Source organism: Lemur catta, chromosome 6 (assembly GCF_020740605.2).
Source record: "Lemur catta isolate mLemCat1 chromosome 6, mLemCat1.pri, whole genome shotgun sequence".
Lineage (NCBI taxonomy): Eukaryota > Metazoa > Chordata > Mammalia > Primates > Lemuridae > Lemur > Lemur catta.
Window position 1 is genome coordinate 95,892,231 of NC_059133.1, and position 23,768 is coordinate 95,915,998.

The 23,768-nt window shown below is 49.7% G+C and overlaps 1 protein-coding gene across 1 annotated transcript in view; it reads left to right on the top strand.

Moving 5' to 3' along the window:
- Positions 1-23,768, top strand: part of CRACR2A (calcium release activated channel regulator 2A) — a 123,082-nt gene that overhangs the window by 63,468 nt on the left and 35,846 nt on the right. Inside the window, exons 6-9 of the mRNA XM_045554569.1 lie at positions 3,230-3,376; positions 17,366-17,456; positions 20,286-20,381; positions 22,265-22,452. Coding sequence (XP_045410525.1) covers positions 3,230-3,376; positions 17,366-17,456; positions 20,286-20,381; positions 22,265-22,452 — 522 coding nt within the window. The remainder of the gene's footprint in view (positions 1-3,229; positions 3,377-17,365; positions 17,457-20,285; positions 20,382-22,264; positions 22,453-23,768) is intronic.

Genomic DNA, 23,768 nt, shown 5'->3' on the forward strand with positions numbered 1-23,768 from the left:
CCCACCTCCTGATACCATCACCTGGGGGTTAGGGTTTCAATATATGAATTTTGGTGGAGGGAGTGGAAACAAACATTGAGACCACAGCAGGGAACAACCTCAGCAGTTATGGGGAGTCACTATTGCACTTCCAGAATCCTTTGTGGTCTACATTTTACCTGCAGGTTGAAGGGCACTCACACCATGTTCTGTGAGGGAAAGAAATTCATTCTGGGAAACCGAGAGGCTCCTCACCTCCCCTTTTCTTGTTTCCCTCATCCCCTCACATCATTCAGTCCAGTGGTGAGTTTCTAAGAGATCATGATAAATACTTGTTGTGTGAATTGGGGAATGGATGGATAGATGAATGGATGGATGGTCCAGATGAGTAGGTGGATGTTTGGATGGGATGGAAGAAAGAAAGGGTGGAGGTGATGGAGCAAGAAAAGGAAGGAGGGAAGGAGGGAGGAAGAGAGGGAGGGTTGGAGAGAGAGAGAGAGACAGAGGACCAGATAACCTAATCAGCAGTAGGTCCACTTCTCAGTGGGCCTCTGCTGGGTGCAGAGAGTAATGCCCATGCCCCAAGAGCATTGCTAACAGGGCACTATCAAATATCACTTCTGAGGAAAGTTTCTCAAATATAGTGCTTGTTATGTAAGCACAAAGAATTTTATTCTTTATCTTGACAGTTCCTGGTCATAGCTACCTGCAGATCATCTGGTTTTAGCATTTAATGGAGGACAAATCAGATTTATGGCTTTTTTAAGTGATTTATTAAGGAGGTGCTCCCAGGAGAAACTGGTAAGGGATCTGGGAAAGCAGGACAGGGAAATGAAGTAAAGCAAATAAGGTTGCAGTTTCAGGAAAAGTCCTGGTTCTCCAGTGGATATTATTCATACAGTCATAATAGTATAAACATTTACTTATTGTCATATTTTGGAATCAGTATGCAGCGTTTTTGAAACTTAGCACTAATTACAGGGCACACCCCTAAATGTATTGAAATAAAAAAATTTTAATTAAAAGAAATTTTAAAATAATGTTGGCATGGATGCAGTGAAAAGGGAATGCTTATACACTGTTGGTGGGAATGTGAACTAGCACAACCTCTATGGAAAACAATATGGAGATTCCTCAAAGAATTAAAAGTAGACCTACCTTCAATCCAGCAATCCCACTACTGAGTATTTACCCAAAGGAAGTCATTTTATAGAAAAGATAACTGCACCCAAATGTTTATCACAGCATAATTCACAATCGCAAAGATATGGAATCAACCTAAGTGCCCATCAACTGATGAGTGGTTAAAGGAAATGTGGTGTATATATGGCTTGGAGCACTACTCAGCCATAGAAAAGGAATGAAATAATGTCTGTTGCAGGAACTTAGATGGAACTGGAGATCATTATGCTAAGTGAAGTATCTCAGAAATGGAAAAACAAACACCACATGTTCTCACTAATAAGTGGGAGCTAAACAAGAGGTATATATGATCATAAAGTGGTGTAATGGACATTGGGAACTAAGAAGGGGGGAGGGGGAGAACAAGGGACAAAAATCTACCTACTGGCTACAACATACACTATTCTGCTGATAGATACACTAAAAGCCCTAACTTCAGCAGGATACAGTCACACTCATGTAACAAGAAACACTTGTTCCCCTACATCTATTGAAATAAAAAATAATTACAGAGCACAGTGTCAAAGTTCAGGTAACTGAAATGGAGAAGCAAACTTTGGAGTTTACAGAGAGGCGCAGGCATCTGGGTATCTTTGCCCTCATAAAATGGGGGTCATAAGATATTTTCCATAATTAAAGTAAATCAATTAAATGGGAAATATACATTACATAAATTTTCAAAGTTTAACAAAATTGAAAATCAAAATGTAACGGAAAGGATGGAAGAAGGGGTAGGATTCATATTATCAACGCTAGAAACTTGAAAGATTAAGAAACTAAATTTTTAAGTAACACAACACTGAGCAGACAGTGAACTGCGCTCGCTACTACATCTTGTTACATAAATATGAATAATGTGTCAGAAAATATATCTATAACCATTTATTAAATAAATCAAAAGTCTGATTGTTTGGGGGGATAAGATTTGTATTTATTCTCTACGTTGCTAGAATAAAATTGAGTTGGTCATTTGTAAGAAAGTGGCCTGTGAGATTTCACTTTAGCTCTACTAGTTTATTGCTATATAACTTTCCAACTTGAAACCGCAACATTCTCACAGCCTGTTAGCTGTGAGAAATTAATTTCCATTCTATCTTTGCAATCACTGAATTATCATTGAATTAAAACCTATTCTCTCTCAGCTTTATGTTGGCTTAGTTGCTCATTGGCTGTAGATTTTTTAGTTTCTCCAGAAAGGGAGAACACAGTGCATGGTGTGCGGCTCCACGTCCCTTCCCTCGGGGGTCAGTGCGCGCCCACGTGTCTGCTGCTGTGCCGTGTGCACACGCGCCCCAGGGTGCCTGTTTCTGGGGGGTGTTTCTGAGCACGTCACTCTGCATCTTTGTCTCTCCGCCTGCCTCCGAGTCTCCCGACTCTATTTGTCTTTCTGTGCGCACACACATCTTTCAGACTTGCTGCTTCCCTTCTTTTTGCCTGTCAGTCATCCCCCATGCCACCAGGCCCCAGTGGGGTACTGCATATTGTCTTCCCTTCCTGCAGTGACAATTGCTTTCTGCCATCCATCAGATGGCATGTCTTTACCTCTCAGTGGTGAGGACCAGCCTTCCCGGGGGCGACAAGCTCTCTCCTCTCTCTCATAGCATTTGTCCTCACGTGCACTGGGTCCCGTGCTCCTCTCTCACTCCTGGCACTCTGAGATGTGCCCGCGCACGTTGCTGTGCACGCTCCGCTCAGCACCTCTAGCGCGTGTGGAAAGCCACGGAAATGGGAGCAGCAGGGCAAGGGGACCAACAAGGAGTCAGACAGCAGGACCCCTCCCTCCACCTTTCCTGCTGAATGATCTAGACAGCTCATTGCACCTCTCCACCTGGTTCCTCGTCGGTAATGGGGGTGATCGCGGCACCTGCCTCGGAGGTTACCGTGAGATCGGAGGGAGCCGATGTTCGTGACGTGCCCAGCATGCCGAAAGCACTTGCTTCGTGTTAGCTGCCGTCATCTTTACAACGATCCCACTGGCGGTTTCGGGCTGTCAATTTCCTGTCCGGAACCTCTGTGCTTCCCATTAAGCCTCGTTTCCACACCCACATTAACGTCCCCTCTCTTGCAGTGAGAGCGACGTCAAGCAGCTCTGGCTGCAGCTGAAGAAAGACAAACCTCACTTACTGTCCAGCTTTGAAGATTTCCTGACTGGAATCTTCTCCCAGCTCCAGGAAGCCCACGAGGAGAAGAATGAATTGGAGTGTGCCCTAAAAAAGTAGGTTCCTGCTGTCAGGCGCTGTCTGTACCTCTGTGAGGAAAACGGAACCCCAAGATGCGCTTTCCCTGCGCCGTCCGCCGCAGGCAGCTCTGTGCCACTCCGTACTGCGTCCTGCCCGGGCGGACGGCCCCTCGCTGGCGGCGTGTTTCTGGTTTTGAGCCATCGCTCCCTTAACGCACACACGCCACACACCGGGCCCTGTCGTCGGTACTTCACACACACTCGCTCGTGTAGTGCCCACCACACCCCTCTGAGGTAGGGACTGTTGATCACTGTGCACACTTTGCAGATGAGGGACTTGAGACACGGAAGGGCCAAGTGGCATGCCCCGGAAGCCACAGCTTGTCAGCAGCAGAGCCAGGACTCAGAGCAAGACAGCCTGTGCCCAAGCTGGAAGGAAAACCGCTCTGCCTGCCTCTGGGCAGTGAGGCCCCAGCACAGTGGGCCTCCCCCAGCTCTGATCGGCCCCTTGTGCGGAGGTGGTGTTTCTGTGAGGTCGTCCATAGCCCCACCGAATGTCCCCTCCTGACCACTCTCTCCCAGCGTGGCCTCACGTCTCTTCTGCTGCCCGTTGTCTCCAAGGCCTCTGCAGGAGACAGGACCAGACAAGTTAGACAGCAGCACCAGAGGAAACTGCTGAAGACCTGAACCCCAAGTCAGCACAGAAAGGTGTATCACAAAATTAGGGCGAGCCCAGTAGACACTGATCCCTTCATGAGAATTAGTGTGTGATTGCAGGCACTGTGCTGTTCATAATCCTTTAACGTGCAGTTACGGCGATGAGCTTGCATTTTGCGAAACGTGGAATTGCATATGGCATAACCGGGGGTGGCTCATAACCCTGAAGGTGAGGCCAGAACACAGGGCAGGTTTGGGTGAAGCTTGAAAGCAACCAAAGGGCCCTTGGCTGTCTCTGCCGTGCACTCTTGTCCACACCTGGAGACTGGCTCATACTCTGTAGGAATCCTCAACAATTCCATGGCTACATGATTCCACAGACCACCTGCCCCCCCATTCAGGTGCTTCCAGCAAAGCTTGGTGGTGCCCAGCACCGCCTCCCAGAGGGCAGTGTTTCAGGGTTGGTGTGAAATGGTCCTAGAGAAAGCACACAGCCCCTACCTGAAGAAGAGGAGAGCACCATGCGTCTTGCTGTATAGTTCATCTGCCTACACATTACTCTGAGCCCCAGCACCTTGTCATCTTGTGCCTCCCCAACATCAATGCCAAAAGCAGCTTGTCAGCGTCCATTGGTTATACACAGGTCTGGGAAAAAGGACCTTTAGGACTCTGCGTTGTGAAGGAGTTGAGGCCAAGTACTGCTGGAGCAAACATGGTTTAGCTGGAGGATTGCTAGGAACACCTGGGTCTGGGGAGAGGCTCCTAAGGCTCAGAGAAGGGAAGGCTTGAGAGCTATACTGCTAGGTAGCCTTTAGCTGATTGGGCCATGGAATTGGACAGAGCTGAGTTTGAATCTTGATTCTGCCACTTACTAGCTGTGCAACTAAGGCCACGTTACTTAACCTGAATCTCAGCTTCCTCACCTGTAAGACATGGGTGGTAACAGTATCCATCCCACAGAGCTGCGAGGATTACATGTGACAATGCATGCAAGTACTTGGAACGGTGCCGGCACACAAGTATTCAAGGAATGTCATAATAATAATTATCCTTTTAAATAAGTATCTTTGTCAGTCTTAGAGGATTTGTCAGCTGAAGGGGAGAGTCTGAGCCTTGGTATCATCAGAGGTGAAGTTTAAGGATCCCTTGTCCTTGCAGACCACGTGTGTGGTGGCTTGCTCCTCAAAGTGTAGTCTGTGGACCGGCAGCATCAGCATTGCCTGGAAACGTCTTAGGGATGCAGAATCTCAGGCCTCGCCCCAGCCCCACTGAATCTGCATTGTGACCAGATGTCCAGGTGCTTAACGTGTACTTTGAGAAGTGGGGCGCTGAGAATCAGGAGATCTGGGTTTGAGTCAGGTGTGGCTTTGCAACTAAAGAGCTCTGTGACCTTGCTCAAGTCTCTTGGCCTCTCTGAACCTCAGTTTTCCCATCTGTAAAATGAAGGGGCTGGATTAGTTTCTGACCCCAGTTCACCTCCATTCCCCTCTTACCCCAGCATTAATCACCTGGAGGAGCCACGGCAAAGGTCAGGTGGCCCCTCTCAGAGAGAAAGGTGCTCTTCTGTTCTCCAAGGAGGATAACTGCAGCCTGCATGGGCAGGCGATTACCCAGCCACAGCCCGGGCCCATCTGCATGACCTTCCCTGCTGGCCTGCACTGCCGCGGGGGAGACACGTGCCCCTGACTTGCTGGAGAGCCTCTGAGCCCTGCCACCCGCCTCTATGTGGCCTCTGTTAGTGCTTTGCCCTAATTCAGTGATTGCTTTAAAAGTTGTTTAGAGGAAAGTCAAGGCCACTCTTGGCTGCATGTGCAAAACTAGCTCAGCCAGAACTTCCAGCCCTTCATGCCTATGCTGTCGGTTTCCCTGCCAGATGTGCCTGCCCTGGTCAGCTGACCAAGGCCCACTGGCCGGGGAGCTCTGGTGAGATTAGGCCTCACTGAGTTCTCTGGCCAGTCCCATTTGAGGGGTGTTCTCTGGACGCAGAACCAGAGAACTGCAGGGCGTAGTGGGCAGAGTACTGAAAGTGGAGACAGCAATAAACGGAGCTCTTGCCCAGGCACCGCCGTTTACCAGCTGTGTGACCTCAGGCAACTTGCCTTACCTCTCTGAGCACCGGTTTCCTTATTGGCAACATGAAAGAATGGGAGTGGTGTTTTTCAAACTTTTGTGATTGCGACTCACCAAAAGAAATGCCTTTTACTTTGCAATCCCCATACACTTACATGTGTGTATAACTAAATCAAAAGCTTCATGAAATGATGTTCACCCTTATTACATATGACATTCTCTGATATTTTCTAGTAGAGTCTCTTTTATTCTCTTCTCAAGGTTGTTCACGCCTTGCTGGTGGACCTATGTATAAGGTCACTTGCAGCTCAGAAGTCAAACAAGAAACTGGAACTCTCTTGTAGGGAATGGAATATTTAAATAGGATTCTTTGCAAATGACTCAGGGTGAGGTTAAGTGATTCTGAGACATCTTCTAGAAAGTGGGTTTGGAGGTCAGAGCTTTGCAGGGGGAGGGATGCATATTCTGGTTTTAGAGAGGAAAGTGGGAAGAAGCTCTTGGGAATGGCCTGATTTAGGATGGAGTCTGGAGGAATCCCGAGAAGAACAGCAAGTGCTGGTGAGCTGTCAGAATATCTCTCAGGCCCCTCCACAAGCTCACTTTTCAGTATGGTGGATGACATTCCAACTCCACCTGGGACATGAGCGCCTGTCCCTGAAGCTGGAGATGGGAGCTCAGGTCCTAACCACTGCACACCCAGCCCTGGGCCAGGCACCAGGGGAATGCAATCCCTGCATGCCCATCGCTAGCATGCAGCGAGTGCATCCTCTGTGCCAGGCTCTGAATTAAAAATATAGAGTACAGAGTCCCTATCCTTGAGTTCATGATCACACTGATGGGGCAGGGCTTCTACCAATGGAAATTCTGCATGAGGTAGACCAGAAAATTCCCATTCTGTTCAAACGTTAGACGGCGTTGCCATTGGCAGCAGCAGCCTCTGCCTCTTCCTCCTTTTGCAAACCACACGCCTTGTTTCTTTCTCCCACAAGGCCCAGAGAAAATGAGACTGACCTTTGGGGGAGTCTGGCCTTAACCAGGTTGGGCAGGACGCACTCCCTGCCCGCAGCCTCCCAGGCTGGGCCATGCCCCACAGGGTGACAGCGTTGCTGCGCTGGGTGGCAAAGGCCCCCCAGCTTCCTCCTCACATTCAGCCCCAGGTCCGGGGAGGGAGGAGGGTGCAGCTGAGGTGCCTGAGTGCTGGGGAAGCTCTTTCTAGCTGATGTCAGGAGACGTCAGTGTGACCTGGGGCATCATCAGAAATAACCCAGAGCCCTCCTTACCTCATGGCCACGTGAATGTTTTTTTTTTTTAACCTGCGTTATTGGACATAGGAAAAGGAAACAAGTCTGGGTCTATTCAATCTCCTGCCTCCTTGTCCTTTTGCTCATAGGTTGAGGAAATCTCAGATCTGGGTCAGAATCCTGGGGACAGTGTTTGACTCTGATGCATGTCCACTGGAAAGTAGCCACCGCCCCATGGGGCAAGGTCAGGACAAAGTCAACGCAGGGACCTGGGCTAAAGCCACTCCCTCTGTTGAACTCCCAGGGTGAGATGTGTTCCCCCTGTGCCTCCACTTCTCTCTGAGCAGGGCGGGTTAGATTACGACTGAGCAGCCTGCCCTGCACTCCCAGTGCAGACTTTCAGAGCACTGTATGTTTTAGCATAAGAGATATAGTTTAGACATCAGGAAGAACTTTTGGCCACTAGAATTGGGAATTTCTTTGCCTCGGAAAGCATCCTCTACATGTACCTCTTTCTAGAAGAGAAAGCTTGAGATCTCCAGGGGACACAGAACGATGCCGTCTGGAGGCAGCAGTAGATCCAGACCTTTTGCCAGAATCACTTGGGATGCCAGGGGATCCCACTCCAGGGGTGGCCTGTTCACTTGGCCTGGAATGGGGGCTTGAAGTCTGCATTTGTAAAGTGTGAGGGGTCAGGATAAATAAGGCAGTGACTGGGGAGTGCTTTCAGCTCTCTGAAGGAAGAGCTTTCTAGATCAAAGTCCGCCACAGGCTGTGCTCTGGGAGCAGCGCAGGTGCAATCCTCCGCAGTTCAGCAGCCCGGGATGCCTCCCTGGCTGCCTGTTTGGCATCACTGGTAGACCACACTTGGCCTTGGCAAGCTTAGCAATACTCCCCATACCCTCCTTGGAACCAGTGCCTCATCTGCACAGTCTTACCTTGTCCGTCTGTATCAGGCTTCAGGCAGTTTCTTGGGAGCTGGGGGGCAGGGAGGGGCTTACATTGCCGCCCTTACTCAGCCGCTATCCAGGCGCTTCCTGTCTAGAGTGATTTCCCTGGGCTCTGGGAGGGTGTCTAAAGCAGGAAGGAACGTGTCTTTTAGCCCCAAATATGATAGCCAGCACCCCGAGAATTGGCATTCCGTGGTGTGCAGCTTTGGGGCCGTGGGAACCTTTGCAGGGGAGGGATGTCACCAGTTCCTGGCCTTGCTTCTGGATCGGGAAGCAAATAAAGCATCGTGTATTAGCAGGTGGTCCTTATGTTCCATGGGTTTCTGAAAGACTCAGTTCCTGGGCTGCATGGCTCTTGACTGTTAGCTTGCTTCGGACTGACCAGAGCACTTTTCAATTAGAAGGTAGGTCCCCTCCCCTAGAGCGCCAGAATCAGTATGTCTGGAGAGGGGGCCCGGGAATGTGCCTCTTAGTACACATCCCAGGCAGTTCCAATGCAGGCAGGCTGCGGACCACACTTTGAGAAATGCTGCTCTAGCCAGCTCTTCTGGAATGTATCAAGAATGTATCAGAAATGTATCAGGAATGTATCAGAATGTATCTGGAATGTATCAGCCCACAAAAGGGATGCGCTGGGGTGCCATTGCTATCTGTAGTGTGAGTCCTGTTCTTAGGGTGAAGAAGTTGGCAGTGAGGGCTCTAGGTGGTGAGGCTACGGTTTAATAAAATGCGTGTATTTATGGGTGTGTTATTATCTGACGCAGAAACACATTGTTAGCATTGCCCAGGGAGTAAACAGAAAGGTGAGGGCTGTTTGTGCTCTGTGGCACTCCAGGCATGATTTGTAAACCTGATTAACAGAAAATGATTTGCTTTATAGGACGGGATAAAGCAGCAAAGTTGGTTTAGACCAGGCAGCAGAATCTAATTTGGGAGAAACTATCCATCTTGAAAATCCAATTGGCAATTTTACAGCCTTTGCAGGATTTTCTACAGACTCTTATGTTTTCCTTTCATTCAGCTCTGCTCCAATCGTGTGTGTGCACCTGTGTGTGAGAGAGAGGAACAGGGACAGAGACCAAGACAGACAGAGACAGAGATAAGCAGACAAGTACAGAGACATAGAGAGACTGATTTCAGGGGAACAAGAAAACTCTGACCAGGATTTTTCTAGTGAGAGCCTCTATTTGCTGTCGGGGGCCTGCAGCTGCCTGAAGGGGGTGGCAGAGGGTAGTGGGGAGTCCACATCCCTACTTACCGTTCTCATCCCAAGCACAAAATGGGCCAGGCTGAATGCGCTTCCACCTTCTCTTGCAAATGGCAGACTCCTTGAGACTTCCCGTCTGGGGGCTTCACTCTGTGATCAGTGCTTTGGAGCAGGGGGTGTGTGGGAAAGGGAGCCAGGCCCCTCCATGGTCTTGTCCCTTTTCAGCCCCAGAGTGCAGTCAGCCAGCCCCTCCTGCTCATTTCCCAAGTGACGGTGTCCAGGTGGAATCTGGAACATTGATAACCCTGAATGCAAACATGCAGAGTTGTCAGTTTTACAGCATAGACTGCTTGGGAAGACATTGTCATTGTGGTGCTGTGGATGGGACCATGGGACCTGGAGGCAAGGCCTAGGTCCTGCCCCTACACTCACTCTTGGCAATTTAGTAATTTTGCTCTTTTGACCCTCATTGTCTTCACTTGTAAAACAAAGGGCTTTACATGAGCTTCTTAAGCTCCCAGCCTATGATGGGGAGGGGAGAGTCTCCCTCTCTTTGCATTTGCTTTTCACTAGACTTTGCAAACCCGGAGACATAATGATCAGACCACTGGCAGCCCATTAAGACACATGTGAAATCAGAATGACAACTGTCCAAGGCCAGTGGCCATTTCTGGGACTCTGCCTTGAGTTCAAGCTCCTGAAACGTATCTAAAATGTAGAGAAATGCCATTTCCTCTCTCCAAGGTCAAGACTACACTCTCACCTAGGAAAGGAAGAAGCTGCTTTTTTCTTGGAATGATTTCAGCACATCCTTGCCTAGAACCTAGGTGGTGGACTGGACTGGATGACTTTCTAAGACCCTCCGAAATCCTGACAGATTTTATTCAGAAGTGAAGGTAAAGGAGAGAAGGAACAAGAAAAAAAATTTCGACCCAGCAGTGTTCTACAGCAGGAAGGCCTCGGCCTGAGTGCCGTTGTCGGGCTCCAGTGGTGTGGAGTATTAATGCTCTGATCCAGTGTGGGAAAGCACTTTATGAAGGTTAATTAATTTTCACAGTTTCTGTGGGAGGCTCGCAGGGCAAGTTACTGCTAACTACATCTCACCTTGCAGTTCCCTGCAAATTATCTGTAAAGGCCTCTCAGAACCTAAGCCTTGTATTTACATGAGAATCATGATTTCTCTACCCCTCCTTCCTTCCCACTTATCCCATTCTCCTCCCAGCCTTAGTACCCCAATATCCCAGCCCCCCCCCCACACACACACACTCAGGGTCATCCTGTAGGGAGGGACATTTGCCAGAGCCAGACATCCTGGATGACATGTAATCCCCTGAGTTGGACCTGGATTTTTCATCCGAGCTTTCAGTGGGACTAATTCTTTCAGATCCATCCCCGCCCTGCGGCATCCTGTTACTCCTTCCCCTCTGCTCTTGAAAATCTCCCTTGTCTGGACTCCGCCTTTCTTAACTCTTCCCCTGGGAACTCCACGATCCTCCCCCCCACCAGAGCAGGCAGCCCCCTCACTCTCCTCCATCAGGGCTCCAAGGTCACAGGGCAACTGTCAGCCAGGGCCCAGGAAGGTTCTTGGGGTCTACTTCCTGGTGCTGCTTCTGCCGGTTCCCTTCCTCCCTGCCACTGTAGCAGTGGACTTGGTATTCTTAGATGCTAACCACCTGGTATACAGAGAGCATAACTTAAGTTTAAATTATTTTGCCCAGAGTGATACCTTAAGAAGGGCTTAATCAACACTTTTTAAAGTTGGTGGTGGTGTATGGATCTCTCTTTCCACATTTTTTTTTTTTTTTTTTTTTTTGAGACAGAGTCTCACTCTGTTTCTCAGGCTAGAGTGCCGTGCTCTAGCTCACAGCAACCTCAAACTCCTGGGCTCAAGCAATCCTCCTGCCTCAGCCTCCCGAGTAGCTGGGAATATAGGCATGTGCCACCATGCCTGGCTAATTTTTTCTATTTTTAGTTGTTTGACGGATTTCTTTCTATTTTTAGTAGAGACGAGGTCTCGCTCTTGCTCAGGCTGATCTCGAACTCCTGAGCTCAAGCAATCCTCCCGCCTCGGCCTCCCAGAGTGCTAGGATTACAGGCGTGAGCCACCGTGCCCAGCCTCTCTTTCTACATTTAGTTCTGCTCCACTGAGCTGCCTGGGTGTGTCCATCCCTACATCCTCTGTTCGTGACGCTTCGCGACTCCTGCACACATTTCTTCATCCCAGGTCCCCCGAACTGCTGCGAGATCCCCCTCTGGTTTCTGCCTGTCCCTTGGCTCATGTGTGAAGGGGCTGTTGAGCTGTGACTCTCAAAATGGGATCCACAAGCACCGGAGAATCAGAGAACTTATTTAATTAGAATTTATTAAGCGGATTCTATCTGCTACCTATTCTGCTAGATGCTTCCACATGCATTATCTTTTTTAATCTTCACAACTTTTTTCTAAAATAGGTATTACCAACTGATTTTTCAGACATAAGAAACCTCAGGCTTACTGAGGTAACGTGACTTGTCCAAGGCCAGAAAGCTTGTAAACATCAGAACCAGGATTTGAACTCAGGCCTCCTAACTCCAGGTCTCATGAACTCGGAGGCAACCCCAGTGGTGTCAGCAAGGAGTCTATGACCAGGACTACCCTGCAACACACGAAAAGGACCGTCCAGCCACCGTGAGGACAGAAAGGAAAGAGGACAGATATTAGTGCTCGTGACCATTGCTGCCTCAGGCTGGCTGCTCCACACATTTGTCCTCTGTCCCATCGAGGACTCACGTCTCTTTCTTTCCCTTCTCTTTCACTTACCTTTTCTCTGTCTCCCCCTTGTCATGTGGCTCGAAATGACTAGGGTGAAATAGCAGAAAATGGAAAAATTAAATAGATGTTGCCTGGGTTGGGGTGGGGAGTAAAGTGTTTTTAGAATGGCTAATGTAAGATAGATTGAATAGTTGTGTGCATGCTATTAATTAATTAATAGCTCAGAGGGCTCTACTACAGGTTGTCCTTACTTTTTTCAGCATTTTTACCAATTACATGAATAAAGGAAGAGGAAATATTTTGTAGTAATAAGAAAAAGTTCCATCCATAAAGAAGATGCAACATATGTAAAGTTTTATGCACCAAAAAGCAGCAGCAAGATCCATACAACAGAAACTTTTAGAAAAACAAAGAAAATTTGATAAAAACAGGACTTTAGAAGATTTTAACAGACTTATCTCAGATATGACACATTAGTCAGGCAAAAGTACATGAAGGATATAAAGTATTTGAAACCACCAATGAGCAAGTTTGAGAGATGAATATAGAATTTTGTGCCTTACAAATACAATATGCATTCTTCTCATAGAAGTTACGTAAAAATTGTTAATATTTTTGTCTGCAGAGGAAAGGGTAATAGATTCCAAAAAGCAAATACATTACCAGTATATTCTCTTACTATAATACAATAAAACTAGAAACCAATAGTTTGTGTATTTTAAAAACAATCTTCTAAATAATTCTCAGATGAATTAAAGCATAAAAACCAACATTGTAGATTATTTAGCTTACATTCTGATTAAAAATTTAAAATATCAGCAAAACTTGGAAGGTCACTGAGTACACGGGATGGCCAGAAACATGAAATCTAATAGAATTACATTTGAGATCCTGCTCTGTGTCCAAAAAGCCAATGGCAGAAGCACAAGGTGGAAGAGATATGATTCAGTAAAAAAACAATCACAGACATAAAATGTAGAGGTTTTAGTTGACAAATGGCTTTAGCATTCATCAGCTGTGATGTGGCTGCCAAGAAAAGTCAACGCGATTTCAGGCTGCATGAATAGATACGCAGCGTCTAGAACAAGAGAGGCCAGAGCCAGCTCTAATCTGCACTAATCAGACTCGGACACTGGGCGTTTAGTTTGGAGCTTCATGGCTTGAGAAAGATAATTACAGCCCATTCGCAGAAAAGGGAAGGGAATTGTAAGGGTCCTACCAAAAAAAAAAAAAAAAAAAGAACAATCCATGTGAGACACAACTGGAGGAAGCGACCTGCACCCAAGCAGCTGCTTGCAGTCTTGGTGCTGTTCTCAAACACGGGAAGGGCTTTTATGCAGGCGAGGGGGAAGGTCATGGAAAGACAGATTTCTGCGAGCCAGAATATTCCAAATATGAAAGAATGGCTTAGAGAGACAGAAGGTTCCCTGTCACTGAAGGTCTGGGAACCTAGTTTGGGTAAATATTTAATGCAGCTATTGTGGCAAGAAGTTTAACACTGGAAAAATAGGTGGTTGGATCAGACAAACCTTCCAACCCTGAAATTGTTCAATTCCCATGGAATCTAGTGTTCCCGTAATATGGTCCATGAGCTTCTGAATTTGGTTCCCAAAGTTGTAAATTGAGTTTTCAGCATTAACATTTTGAGCACAGGCCCTGTGGGTAACACAAATGTGTGCTGAGTGTTCATAACCTAGTTGCAACGACGTGAATCCAAACAAAACAGTTGTTCAGGGCCACTTAAGGTTAAATGTAAAATGGTCAAATGAAGGCATGTGCTGTCATCAGCGTTCAGAGAAGGGGTCAGTGAGGGTTGGAACAGAAGGGAAAATCCTCACGGAAAAGACTTCAAAGTCGGTTTGTGTGCAGTAGGCAATATGAGTGGTTTTAGCAATGGCAGCAACCAAATGTATATGATAGGCAAACGTGATGAGTCGTCTCTTTCCTCCGATGGCGGAACATGGCGAGATGTGCTGGAACGTGGCGTGCCACACGTGCAGATGCTTTTAGAGTGTCTCTTGCCGCTGCTGCCCCCACATCCCCCGGGGGGCTCCTGCAGACCAGGCTTGGAGCTCTGCACGTCCCGCTCACACACAGCCTGCATCTCTAATCGATTGGTCCAACAGGAGTTCTTATTGACTGGGCTGTTTCTTCTTCGTCTTCCTGGTTCCTCTGAGCCTTTCCAAACCCAGCAGCCCTTTATCCTTGAAACCAAGACTCTCTTCCCCTTGGGGAGCGCAGCCCATGATTATATAATAATTATAATAATAAATAATCCCGTACATGTATTCAGGGCTCTGTGATGAACACTTTTTCACATCCACTGTCTTGTTTGTTCATCATGACGATACCGTGAGGAACACAGAGCAGGTGCTACTGTGTGAGGGGTGTGAGGAGGCCAAAGCCCTTGCCCCGGGTCACACTGAGTAAGGGAGCTGGTTCCGGGATCAGGAGACTGGTCTTCTGATCGGTGAGCTGGTTTAGTGAGATGTGACTGGTGTGCACAGCACCTTAACACTCCCCATTCCTGGGACTGGTGTGTTCTGACCCAGGCTCGTCATAATGTCTTCCAGGCCTGGAGGGTCTCACCCCAGAGGCCAGAATCTCCAAAGTCCTGGTTCTGTGTGTGAGCTTGGTTGGGCCCACCCAGGGCTCCTGTGCAGTAGACCTAGACCGTGTGAGTGAGAACTGGGAGCAGGCACCTTTCAGAGGCTGTATCTGTCTTCCCTCCAGTTGTTGCTTAGTGGTTTATAAAATAACTTACTTCATGACTAGCAAACTGGTATGTGCACATGAAAAACATAGAATGTATTAATTTAATCAAGCAAAACTTAGAGCAAAGTTAATATAACACATTTAATGATATTATAGAATTAATACCTTACATGGTTATTAGGCATGAATGGTAAATAATTTATATGAATGACTGTAAGTAGTATTGCTATGGCAGAGCCAAATTAATTTTTAAGTTTCTCTCATCTTGCTTTATTAGTTCTCCAGTATTTGTGTAGTTGGAATCACTGTCTAAAGTTTTCCTTAATACCATTTGCCATCTAACATCTGAGTTTTTTCAAACATGGAAAGATAATTCCAGAGACCAAGAGAAAACCACCTTACTTTCTAAAAGTTCTGTCAAAGTGTACCTATTTCTGTCTCTGAGGTGCTCCTCTTCAACAGCATGGGCATGTTTTCCTTACTTTCCCTCCAAGACTTTCTTTTGATCATTAAGGGTTAGCTGAGAGCAAAAGTAACAATCCCAAACATCTGTCATTCACCAAGATGAGATTTCTTACTCATAGCCAAAAAGACATTTGCTAGGCCAGCGATACAGAAGACATTCCTAAAGACAGGGCCACAGCTCACAGAAGTCCTGCACTGTCATCTTTTGCTGAGCACACCTGGGCCATTATTGTGCAGCTGTTCAGAGCCAAGTTTCTGGTCTTGGGAGTAAAGCCAAGACCCTGGTGCTCTGTTACAAATGACCCTAACCATGGAGTCTCACACCGTTTCCTTTGTCTGGGTCAGATTTGTGGTTGCTGTAGGACTGGAAGGACACCAGTCAAAATGGCTGCTTGTTCACTGCTCACCTGTGCACGTGGTCAAAGTGCTCCCCCAGCAGGTAGCGAGTGAGGCAGGGGCAGTCATTGGGCTGCAGCCAACCCTCCAACAGCAGGGAAGGTCTGGCCCTGGCTTGGAGTCCCAGGTGGACCTGGGAGGTAGGGGTTAGAATGATGGAGGGCTCATCATGTAAATACATTCCCATCCTTTATGTTGTATTCAGAGATCTCCCCAGTACCGCTTAGACCTGAGAACCAGGGCTATTACCTCAATTATTGAAGTCTCCTGAATAAAGGACAGGGTGGGTTTGCTATCATTTGCATTTAGAATGGCAGGGGCCAAAATTTGGGGAGGGGGGTTGTGTTGCATATTCTAAACAGGACTTGAGAGCCACATCAGCCTGTCACAGAGGCTGGAGTTCCCCTAACAGGAGGGGAGAGGACAGAATGGGGACCAGAGAGAAGGACTTTCACTACATGGTCAGAGAAAAGGTTTAAAAATGCAATTACCTGGAAATGTTAATGCTTAGGTGTGATAACTTCCAGTTTCAGTTCAAATGCTAACACCAAACCCCTCCTGTTTGAACTTGGAAGGGCGCTGGAAGGAAGCTCTATTATAGGGAGGGAGTGGGGAACAGAAAAGGGTCATCCCTGGGGATGGCCTACAAACCTTGTCCCCATAGCTGTATTTGTCTTACTCTTTGTATAGGAACAGAGCGCCCAGGTACTCTCTTCCCGTCCTGTGGGCCTCATCAGAGCGGGGGAAGGATGCTGAGAGGGAGAGTAGGGAGGAGGACATCCTGTCACGGCCATCCCCTGACCAGCCTCACCCTGTCACACTGTCTGCCTGTGGCCCTGTGCCTGGGTGGCACAGGCACTGAGACACGTGTGGCCCTTTCCCTTGTGGGGGTTGGTAGCTGTCATTGTCATCATCATGGAACGTCTTGAGAATCTTATAAGAAACACAGATCTTGCTTTGGATTTGGCATCTGAAAGAAAAAAATTTAAAAATAAAAAAATAATTTTTTTAAAACAAGGAAACACAGGTCCCACAGCCCCCAGCACAGGGTGTCTGGGAGAGTCCTCTGACAGGGCGGCGTCAGAGAGTGCTGCTGTAGGCAGGCAGAGCAAAAGCATCCAGACAGGGACAAGAGACACCGAGAAACCGAACAGGGTAGAAACCTGTGCAATGCAACTTCGTACGGTCTGCATGCCCTGGGGTAGGGACAGCGCGTCTGGTGGAGGCCGGGCGGGCATGCAAAGAAAGCAGAGCAAAGGCGGATGGGCCCAGGGAAGCCTCGTCGAGGTGCGTGTGGACCATCGGGGAGTGACGGCTGGAGGAGGCGAGGAGAGGCCGCACAAAACCTACCCACAGCCTGACAGGTCCCACTGGACCTCTGCGGCCTGCATCCCTCCTGGGTCAGCCGCCCCAGAGGGGCTCATCCTGAAGCCGCGGCCGAGCTGCCCCCGTGGGCGTCCCCCACCCACAGCTCCAGAGTGGGTGCTGGTGTCTGAGCTCCGGGAGCGGCCACTGTGGAATAGGGGAACCTCAGTGCAGACCCCAACAGACTCTCCTTTTGCCGCCTCTGTAGGAAAATTGCTGCTTATGATGAAGAAATCCAGCATCTGTATGAGGAGATGGAGCAACAGATCAAAGGCGAGAAGGAGCAGTTTCTCCTGAAGGTGGGTGAGCACGGCCGGACTTGGCTCCAGGGCAGCGGCGTGTCTGCTCTCACCGCCTCCCCCGTTCAGGGGGTCACACACCCCCACCGTGGCACTACTGAGTCCCTCTCTCTCTGCTTTGTTTGTTTTTCCTGGCATTTGTCACCTTCACACATGACATGTCATATCCTTGTTTGTTTTCATTGATTCTTGTCTGTCTCCTTGTCCTAGTACACAAGCTCCGCAAGAGCAGGGTCTTTATCTTCTACTTACTAAGGTGTCCGCAGCACCTGGACCGCACCTGGAACATCACAGGTGCCCGACGAATGTTGTTGAGTCCAGGAATGAATGAACAAGGGAATGGCTGAATGACAGGATGAAGGTGCTCGCTTTCCCTGGGAAGTTGGAACTGACACTGGCCGGTCCCCAGAGCTATAGAGCAGGCCACCCACATGCACCAAGCCCTGCCGTCTGTCTTGGGAGGTCAGGACTGACAAACCCTTGTCGTTGCTAAGCTAAGCAGGACCCTCTGTGGAACATGTTCATAAAAAGAAAAAAAAGAAAAGCCTCCAGGGACCTCTAGTACCCGTTTTTGGACTCTCACTTGGTGGGCTCTTGGCAGCTGCTTCCTCGGCCTCAGTGCTAAGCCTGGACTATTGTCACAACCCTTCCCTTGAACCACATTTTAATTTTATGCTGCTTCGGATTTCCCACTCCGCTGCTCCAGGTATTGTCACAGACGTCGTTCAGAGAGGGATTCAGAACACTTCTCAGAAAAAATGCGGTAACGTTCTCCACCTGGGGCCCTCTGGAGGCCTGTGGGCGTTTCCAGACCTCCCGAGCTTGTGTGTGGCCTTACGGCATCCCGGCATCCCGGTGGCCCCCCGCCTCGTAGCTGCGTGAGCACGCGGCAGACGGCAGGCACACACTGCTCACCGGCAGACCGAGAACAGTTTCTGAGAACAGCCGCTTTTCCCCGGCCATAGGACAGCCACCCCCTTGATCCCAAACGGCATCCTGCAGAGAGAGGGGCCAGCTCTGTGGGGCGTTTGGCCCCTTCTGCCTGGGCCATGACTGTGGGTCAAAGGTCTTAGCTAAAGAAGAGGCATGATTCCAGAAGCAAAACATAGGCCAGGGCCAAGGTGGGAGTGGGCAGAGGTCAGAGGAAAAACTTCAAGGACAAAGCAGTGTCACCGAAGGTGAACCAGGCCCCCATCCCCTTCTGCTCCCCTTCCTTCTCCACGCCAGATGCCTCTGAAGCTCAGTGCTTAGATTTATGCCTTCTGCGTGAACAGGGAAACTGCTCAGTGTCTTTGGCAGAGCTATTAAGCCTTGAGATACACGGGCTTTTGCTGGAGACGGAGTGAGGGTAGCGGAGTTACAGTTTATGACATCATGGAAAAGGCTGCACCCTCTGGCGAGGGTTTGGATCCTGCTTGACGCTTAGCAGTTTGGCCTTGAGGGAAGCACGTCGTCACTTGGCCCTCCTGGACCCCACTGTGCTCTGTCCTGGCAGGGGCAGTAAAACGCCCCACTGGCCACCGCGGGGATGGCAGCATCCGCGTGGGGATTCTGGAGCCGCTTCCGTTCCCAGCGGTGCTCACGCCGCCGCTTGGTGAGCAGCACCGCGGAAGGAGGCAGATTCCTGGCGCGGATTCTCTGGAAACCAACATCGGGAGCAGGAGCTGACTGGCTGGGCCCTACTCTGCCACTCGTGTGGTTGAGATGAGGACAATCACAGGCTCTCCCCTGCTGCTTCTCCCATTTACCTGCCTGAAGATGGGCAGAGGAACAGGGTAGTGTCTCTAGACGAAGCTCAGAAACATCCTGAGCCACTGAACAGAGCTGTCCAAAGGCCTCTGACCGGAGCGCGGCCACGATGCTCCCCTGTGCTGCTGACACTGTCATGCCAAACCTTCCAGCCCTTTCCTGCAGCGCCCCTGACTGTTGTCCTCGGGAAGGAGTCATTCAGTGTCATAGAGAAGCCTGGGGGGAGGGGGGGCTCCAGGAGTGAGTCATTAATGTCTGGGGTTATGATGGTTTCCTCTCTTGCTGCACATGCTGTGCCTCCTTTGTGCCTACTGCTGGTGGCATGGGTATTTTTGTTTCTATTGGACGAAGAAACAGCGATCCAGAAGAATGAAGCCAGTTAGATGGGGGATGCGGGCTAGAACCCAAGTCTCGTGCTGCCTGGTCAGGGCCCTTACAGCAGACCTGAGTCTGCTGAGCGCGCCAGACACCTGCAGCCCACACGCTTTCCTCTTCACCCCACAGCCAGGTGCCTTCGCACCTGCGTCCGTGGGGCTCGGCGCGTCCACGTGGAGGAGCCAGTCTAGGGTGGGAGGAGGGGCATGAAGGGTAGGGGTAGAGGCACAGTAAGGACCAGGGCCTGGGAAACCTCGGGCATCGTGGGAAAATAATGAACACTTAGACCCTCAAGAGGAAGGAGCAACGCCCCTGCGTTTCCAGAGTGAGACCAGTCATCCGCCTTCCCCACCCACCACCAATTTACAGATGAGGAGACCGAGGCCTGAGATTCGAACTCAGGCCCCTGTTCTCCCTGCTCAGTCCTCCACCACTGGCTGACACTGCCTCTGTTCCTGGTGGGGTGTGGGGTGGGGTGCACAGTCAGCGACATGGTCACACGCGGTGGGAGTTCACATCGTGCTCACTGAGCACCGACACCCATTGGTCCTCCCCAACTGGGCAGGCAGCTCACTGGAGCCCGGGGACGTTGTGGGAAGAGCCCTGATGGGCCCTGCTGTTGAGTAGGTTCAGGGTGGGAAAAAATATCTATAACCCAGGTGTGGTACATTTGGGTCCTGTGTGTCCCTCTTTCCCACTTGGCAGGACACGGAGAGGTTTCGGGCCCGCAGTCAGGAGCTGGAACAGAAACTGTTGTCTAAGGAGCAGGAGCTGGAGCAGCTCACGCAGAAGCAGAAAAGGGTATGTTGTTGCCAGTGTCCCGAGCAGCTGGCTCCTCACTCCGTTCTGTTCTCTGGCTCTTGCCCACTTTCCCTGCCATTCACTTAAGGACTTTCTCTTTTCATCTGAGAGGAACCATTTAGCTGTACAAAAGATAGAATTAAAAGTCACAGGTGATCCTAAGATAAAGCCTTTACTTCTCCAGTGCCAGGTGTTTAACTTGGAAAAGTTGCCAAGCATTCTCCCACGAGGTCTCTGCAAACATTTTCATATAGTTATACCCAGGAGCCACCAGAACGCCAAAACCTGAATTTGTTTCCTGCTTCCTGTATAAGAAAGGAGGGAAATGCTGAGGTACAAGGGACATTGTCTAGCACTGATATTTGAGGGATGCTGCAGGCAAGTCTCTTCCCTCCAGGATGGCCACAGATACCTCCAGCTGGAAAAGCCCCTTCAGAGGTCAGTCTGTCCCTCCCCTGTCTGCACAATGCCTGGGGGAGGTTCGTCGGCCTCCTTGGTGACTGTTCCCGTAACCCTGCAGGAAGCCACAGACACGAGACAGGCCGCTCTGATGTACCTGAGCCTCCAGGAGGCAGCTGGGCACTGTGCTCTCAGGGCAGTGTCTCTGTGGCTGGGGGCGCCTGGCTAATGTCCCCAGAAAGATTGATTATCCGGGCAAACCTCATATCAGCAGCCTCCTCTTCATAGCAAAGGCTCATGGAGGAGAGAGGCCCAGGTGCCACTGGCCTCCAAGTTCCTTTTGCCTGGCACTGGAAGGAACCCAGGCCTGGAAAGACTCAGACGCACTACTTCCGTTTGAACAGAGAGGGCTATGTTTAGGAACACATCAAAATGTGCTTGAAGACACCCCTGCTGAGGCCGGAGACTGTTCCGCTGCTGCTGCCACCCCAGCCGTGGATGTGGGTCTCTTTCCTTCTGCAGCAGGATGATGTCCACGCCGGGCACTGCAGCTGCCTCTCCGCTCCCCGTCCCTGGTTGCACCTTGCTTCCCCTACGCTCTCCCTCACTGTTATGCATCAAGTTCTTGCCGCTCAGATTTGTCCCTCAATGAACGCCCGCCACTCAGTTTAATGACTGCGTGCTGCCCGTCCCTCAGCAGCCTCTTGAGAGTCACATGAAATCCCTCGTTGTTGCTTCTTCCTCCCCTTACTGGCCACATTCATTAGGCTAAATGTATTCTGATATATGTACTTCGAGGGTTGGAAGCTCTGCAAAGCATAATCACCAGCCAAGAAAAGCTGAAGTTATAAAAATGCAGGTTTTTAGTTGCTCTAGGGACATAGAAGGGGTCCATGTTCTGTTTGACCTGTTTTAGTTATTCCCTAAGAATTTCCATGGCTTCTGGCAACCCTAAAATGCTTCTATAGCTTAAAGGCATTGGACTTATTTAGTTGAGAGTATAAAAGGGAATCAATAGACTTACCATTGGCACACAAAACCGGGAAGGATGGCTTCATGAAAAATGCCACTTAGCTGTTCCCCATCTCCATCAAGAACCAAGGGAAAAACTGGCTTAAAGGGCAACAAGATGGATTTAGGTTAGGTCTCAAGACTATTCTGACGTTGAGATGGGAGACACAGAAGGACTGTGGAATTTCCCTTGCTAGTGGTCTTTGTGAGCGGGACAGCTCCCTCTGGACTGTCCAGTGTTCCTACGTGGAAACAGGGAGAGAGGAGGTGTGCTCTGAAAGCTCCTCCCTGCCTGCAGAAGTGTGTAAGTGTGAATTAAGGGGCAGGAAAACGCTGATTTCGGCTTGAGGGCGGTAAGCAGTAGCAGTGACAGTTCCTGCCCTCTAGGCAGGGACAGCACGGTGCGGTGGGGCCAGGGGCCAGCCTGGGGTGGTGGCTGGTCCTCATTCCCCTCTGCTCCCCTTTCTTCTCAGCTGGAAGGCCAGTGCACGGCCCTGCACAGTGACAAGCATGAAACCAAGGCTGAGAACACCAAGCTGAAGCTCACTAACCAGGAGCTGGCCCGCGAGCTGGAGCGGACGTCGCGGGAGCTGCAGGAGGCTCAGGAGCAGCTGGACAGCCTCCAGCAGGAGGCCTGCAGACTCCACCAGGAGAAGGAGACGTGAGTCCGGCCTCTGTCCTCTGCTGCTGTCCTCCAGCCCATTCCCCACTGTGGGCATGTTCCCTCCCCTGTCGGGGACCCTGCCCTTGCCTGTAAAATGGGGATGTGGGCTCACTGCTCCCTGAGACCACGTCTAACCCTCTTCCAGGGGCCTGGTGCTATTAAGCAGACCAGTACTCTGCTAAGCACTGTCTGGGAGGGACAAGAAATGTACAAGCTGTTCTTGGAAAATTTATTATGTGACTAGAAAGGCGTGTTATTCCACCAACAAATGTGAGGCAGCCTGTAAGCAGATGCTGCGTGAGCAGACGGACCCTGAGTGACTGTCATGGGAGGCCAAGGTGGGTTGGAGGGAAGCAAGAGGGCTTCAGAGACCAGCATATAATCTGATGGGGTGCGGGGCAGTGCCCTGGAATCTTCTCTGCAGCTCTGCCCATGTTTTTCACCAGTGTGCCTCGGATTAGACTGTGTGGGCCCAGTGGGGGGGACCCCACATCCCGCAGGACCTGCCTCGCCAGTGAACTGCCTTTGGTGTCCAGCCCCAAGCCCGGTGCGCTGGGCAGAGGCTCGGCGGGGGAAGGATCCAGACTGAGTCTGGACCTTAAGCTGGAGAAGTCACTGAGGAATCAGTTGTTTATCTTGTCTTAGGCGTCTTAGGTTTTGAGAACAAATGCACCCGGAGGCTCATGGCAGAAGAATCTCACTTGTTCACTCATTTATCCACATGTTCATTGACTTAGTCATTTGGCAAACACTTACTGAAAATTTTTTTGTGCTACGCACTGTGTTGGGCATTCGACGTATCTCACGTCAGTAATTCAACATCATCTCATGTAACCTTTAAAGCATCCTGATACAGCACGTGCTGTTACTATCAACGCTGATTTACTCATGGGGAAACGGAGGTTCGGAGGTTTAAGTAACTGTCCCAAAACACTAAGTGCTGGACACATCTTGCTGACTCCATCCAGAGAATAATGAGCCAGTCAGAAGATATTTTCCCAACAGCAGGACTGGCCATCATTCACTCACTCATTCATTCATTCACTCATTCATTCATTCTGCAAAAGGTAATTGTGTGTCCAGTCCTGGAAGGTGCCGGGCAGTACTGAATGTCTGACTTCAGGGAAAGGGGCAGTGTTACCTACCAGCGCTCGATGTTGACAGATGTTAGCTGCCCTTATTCAAAAGTGAAAGCCTAACTCCGTCTGTCTGGTCACTGGCCAGACGTTGGTCATGGGCCTCACTAACTAAACCTGTTCTGCCAGTCTGGCTCGTGTGTGTGTGTGTGTGTGTGTGTGTGTGTGTGTGTGTGT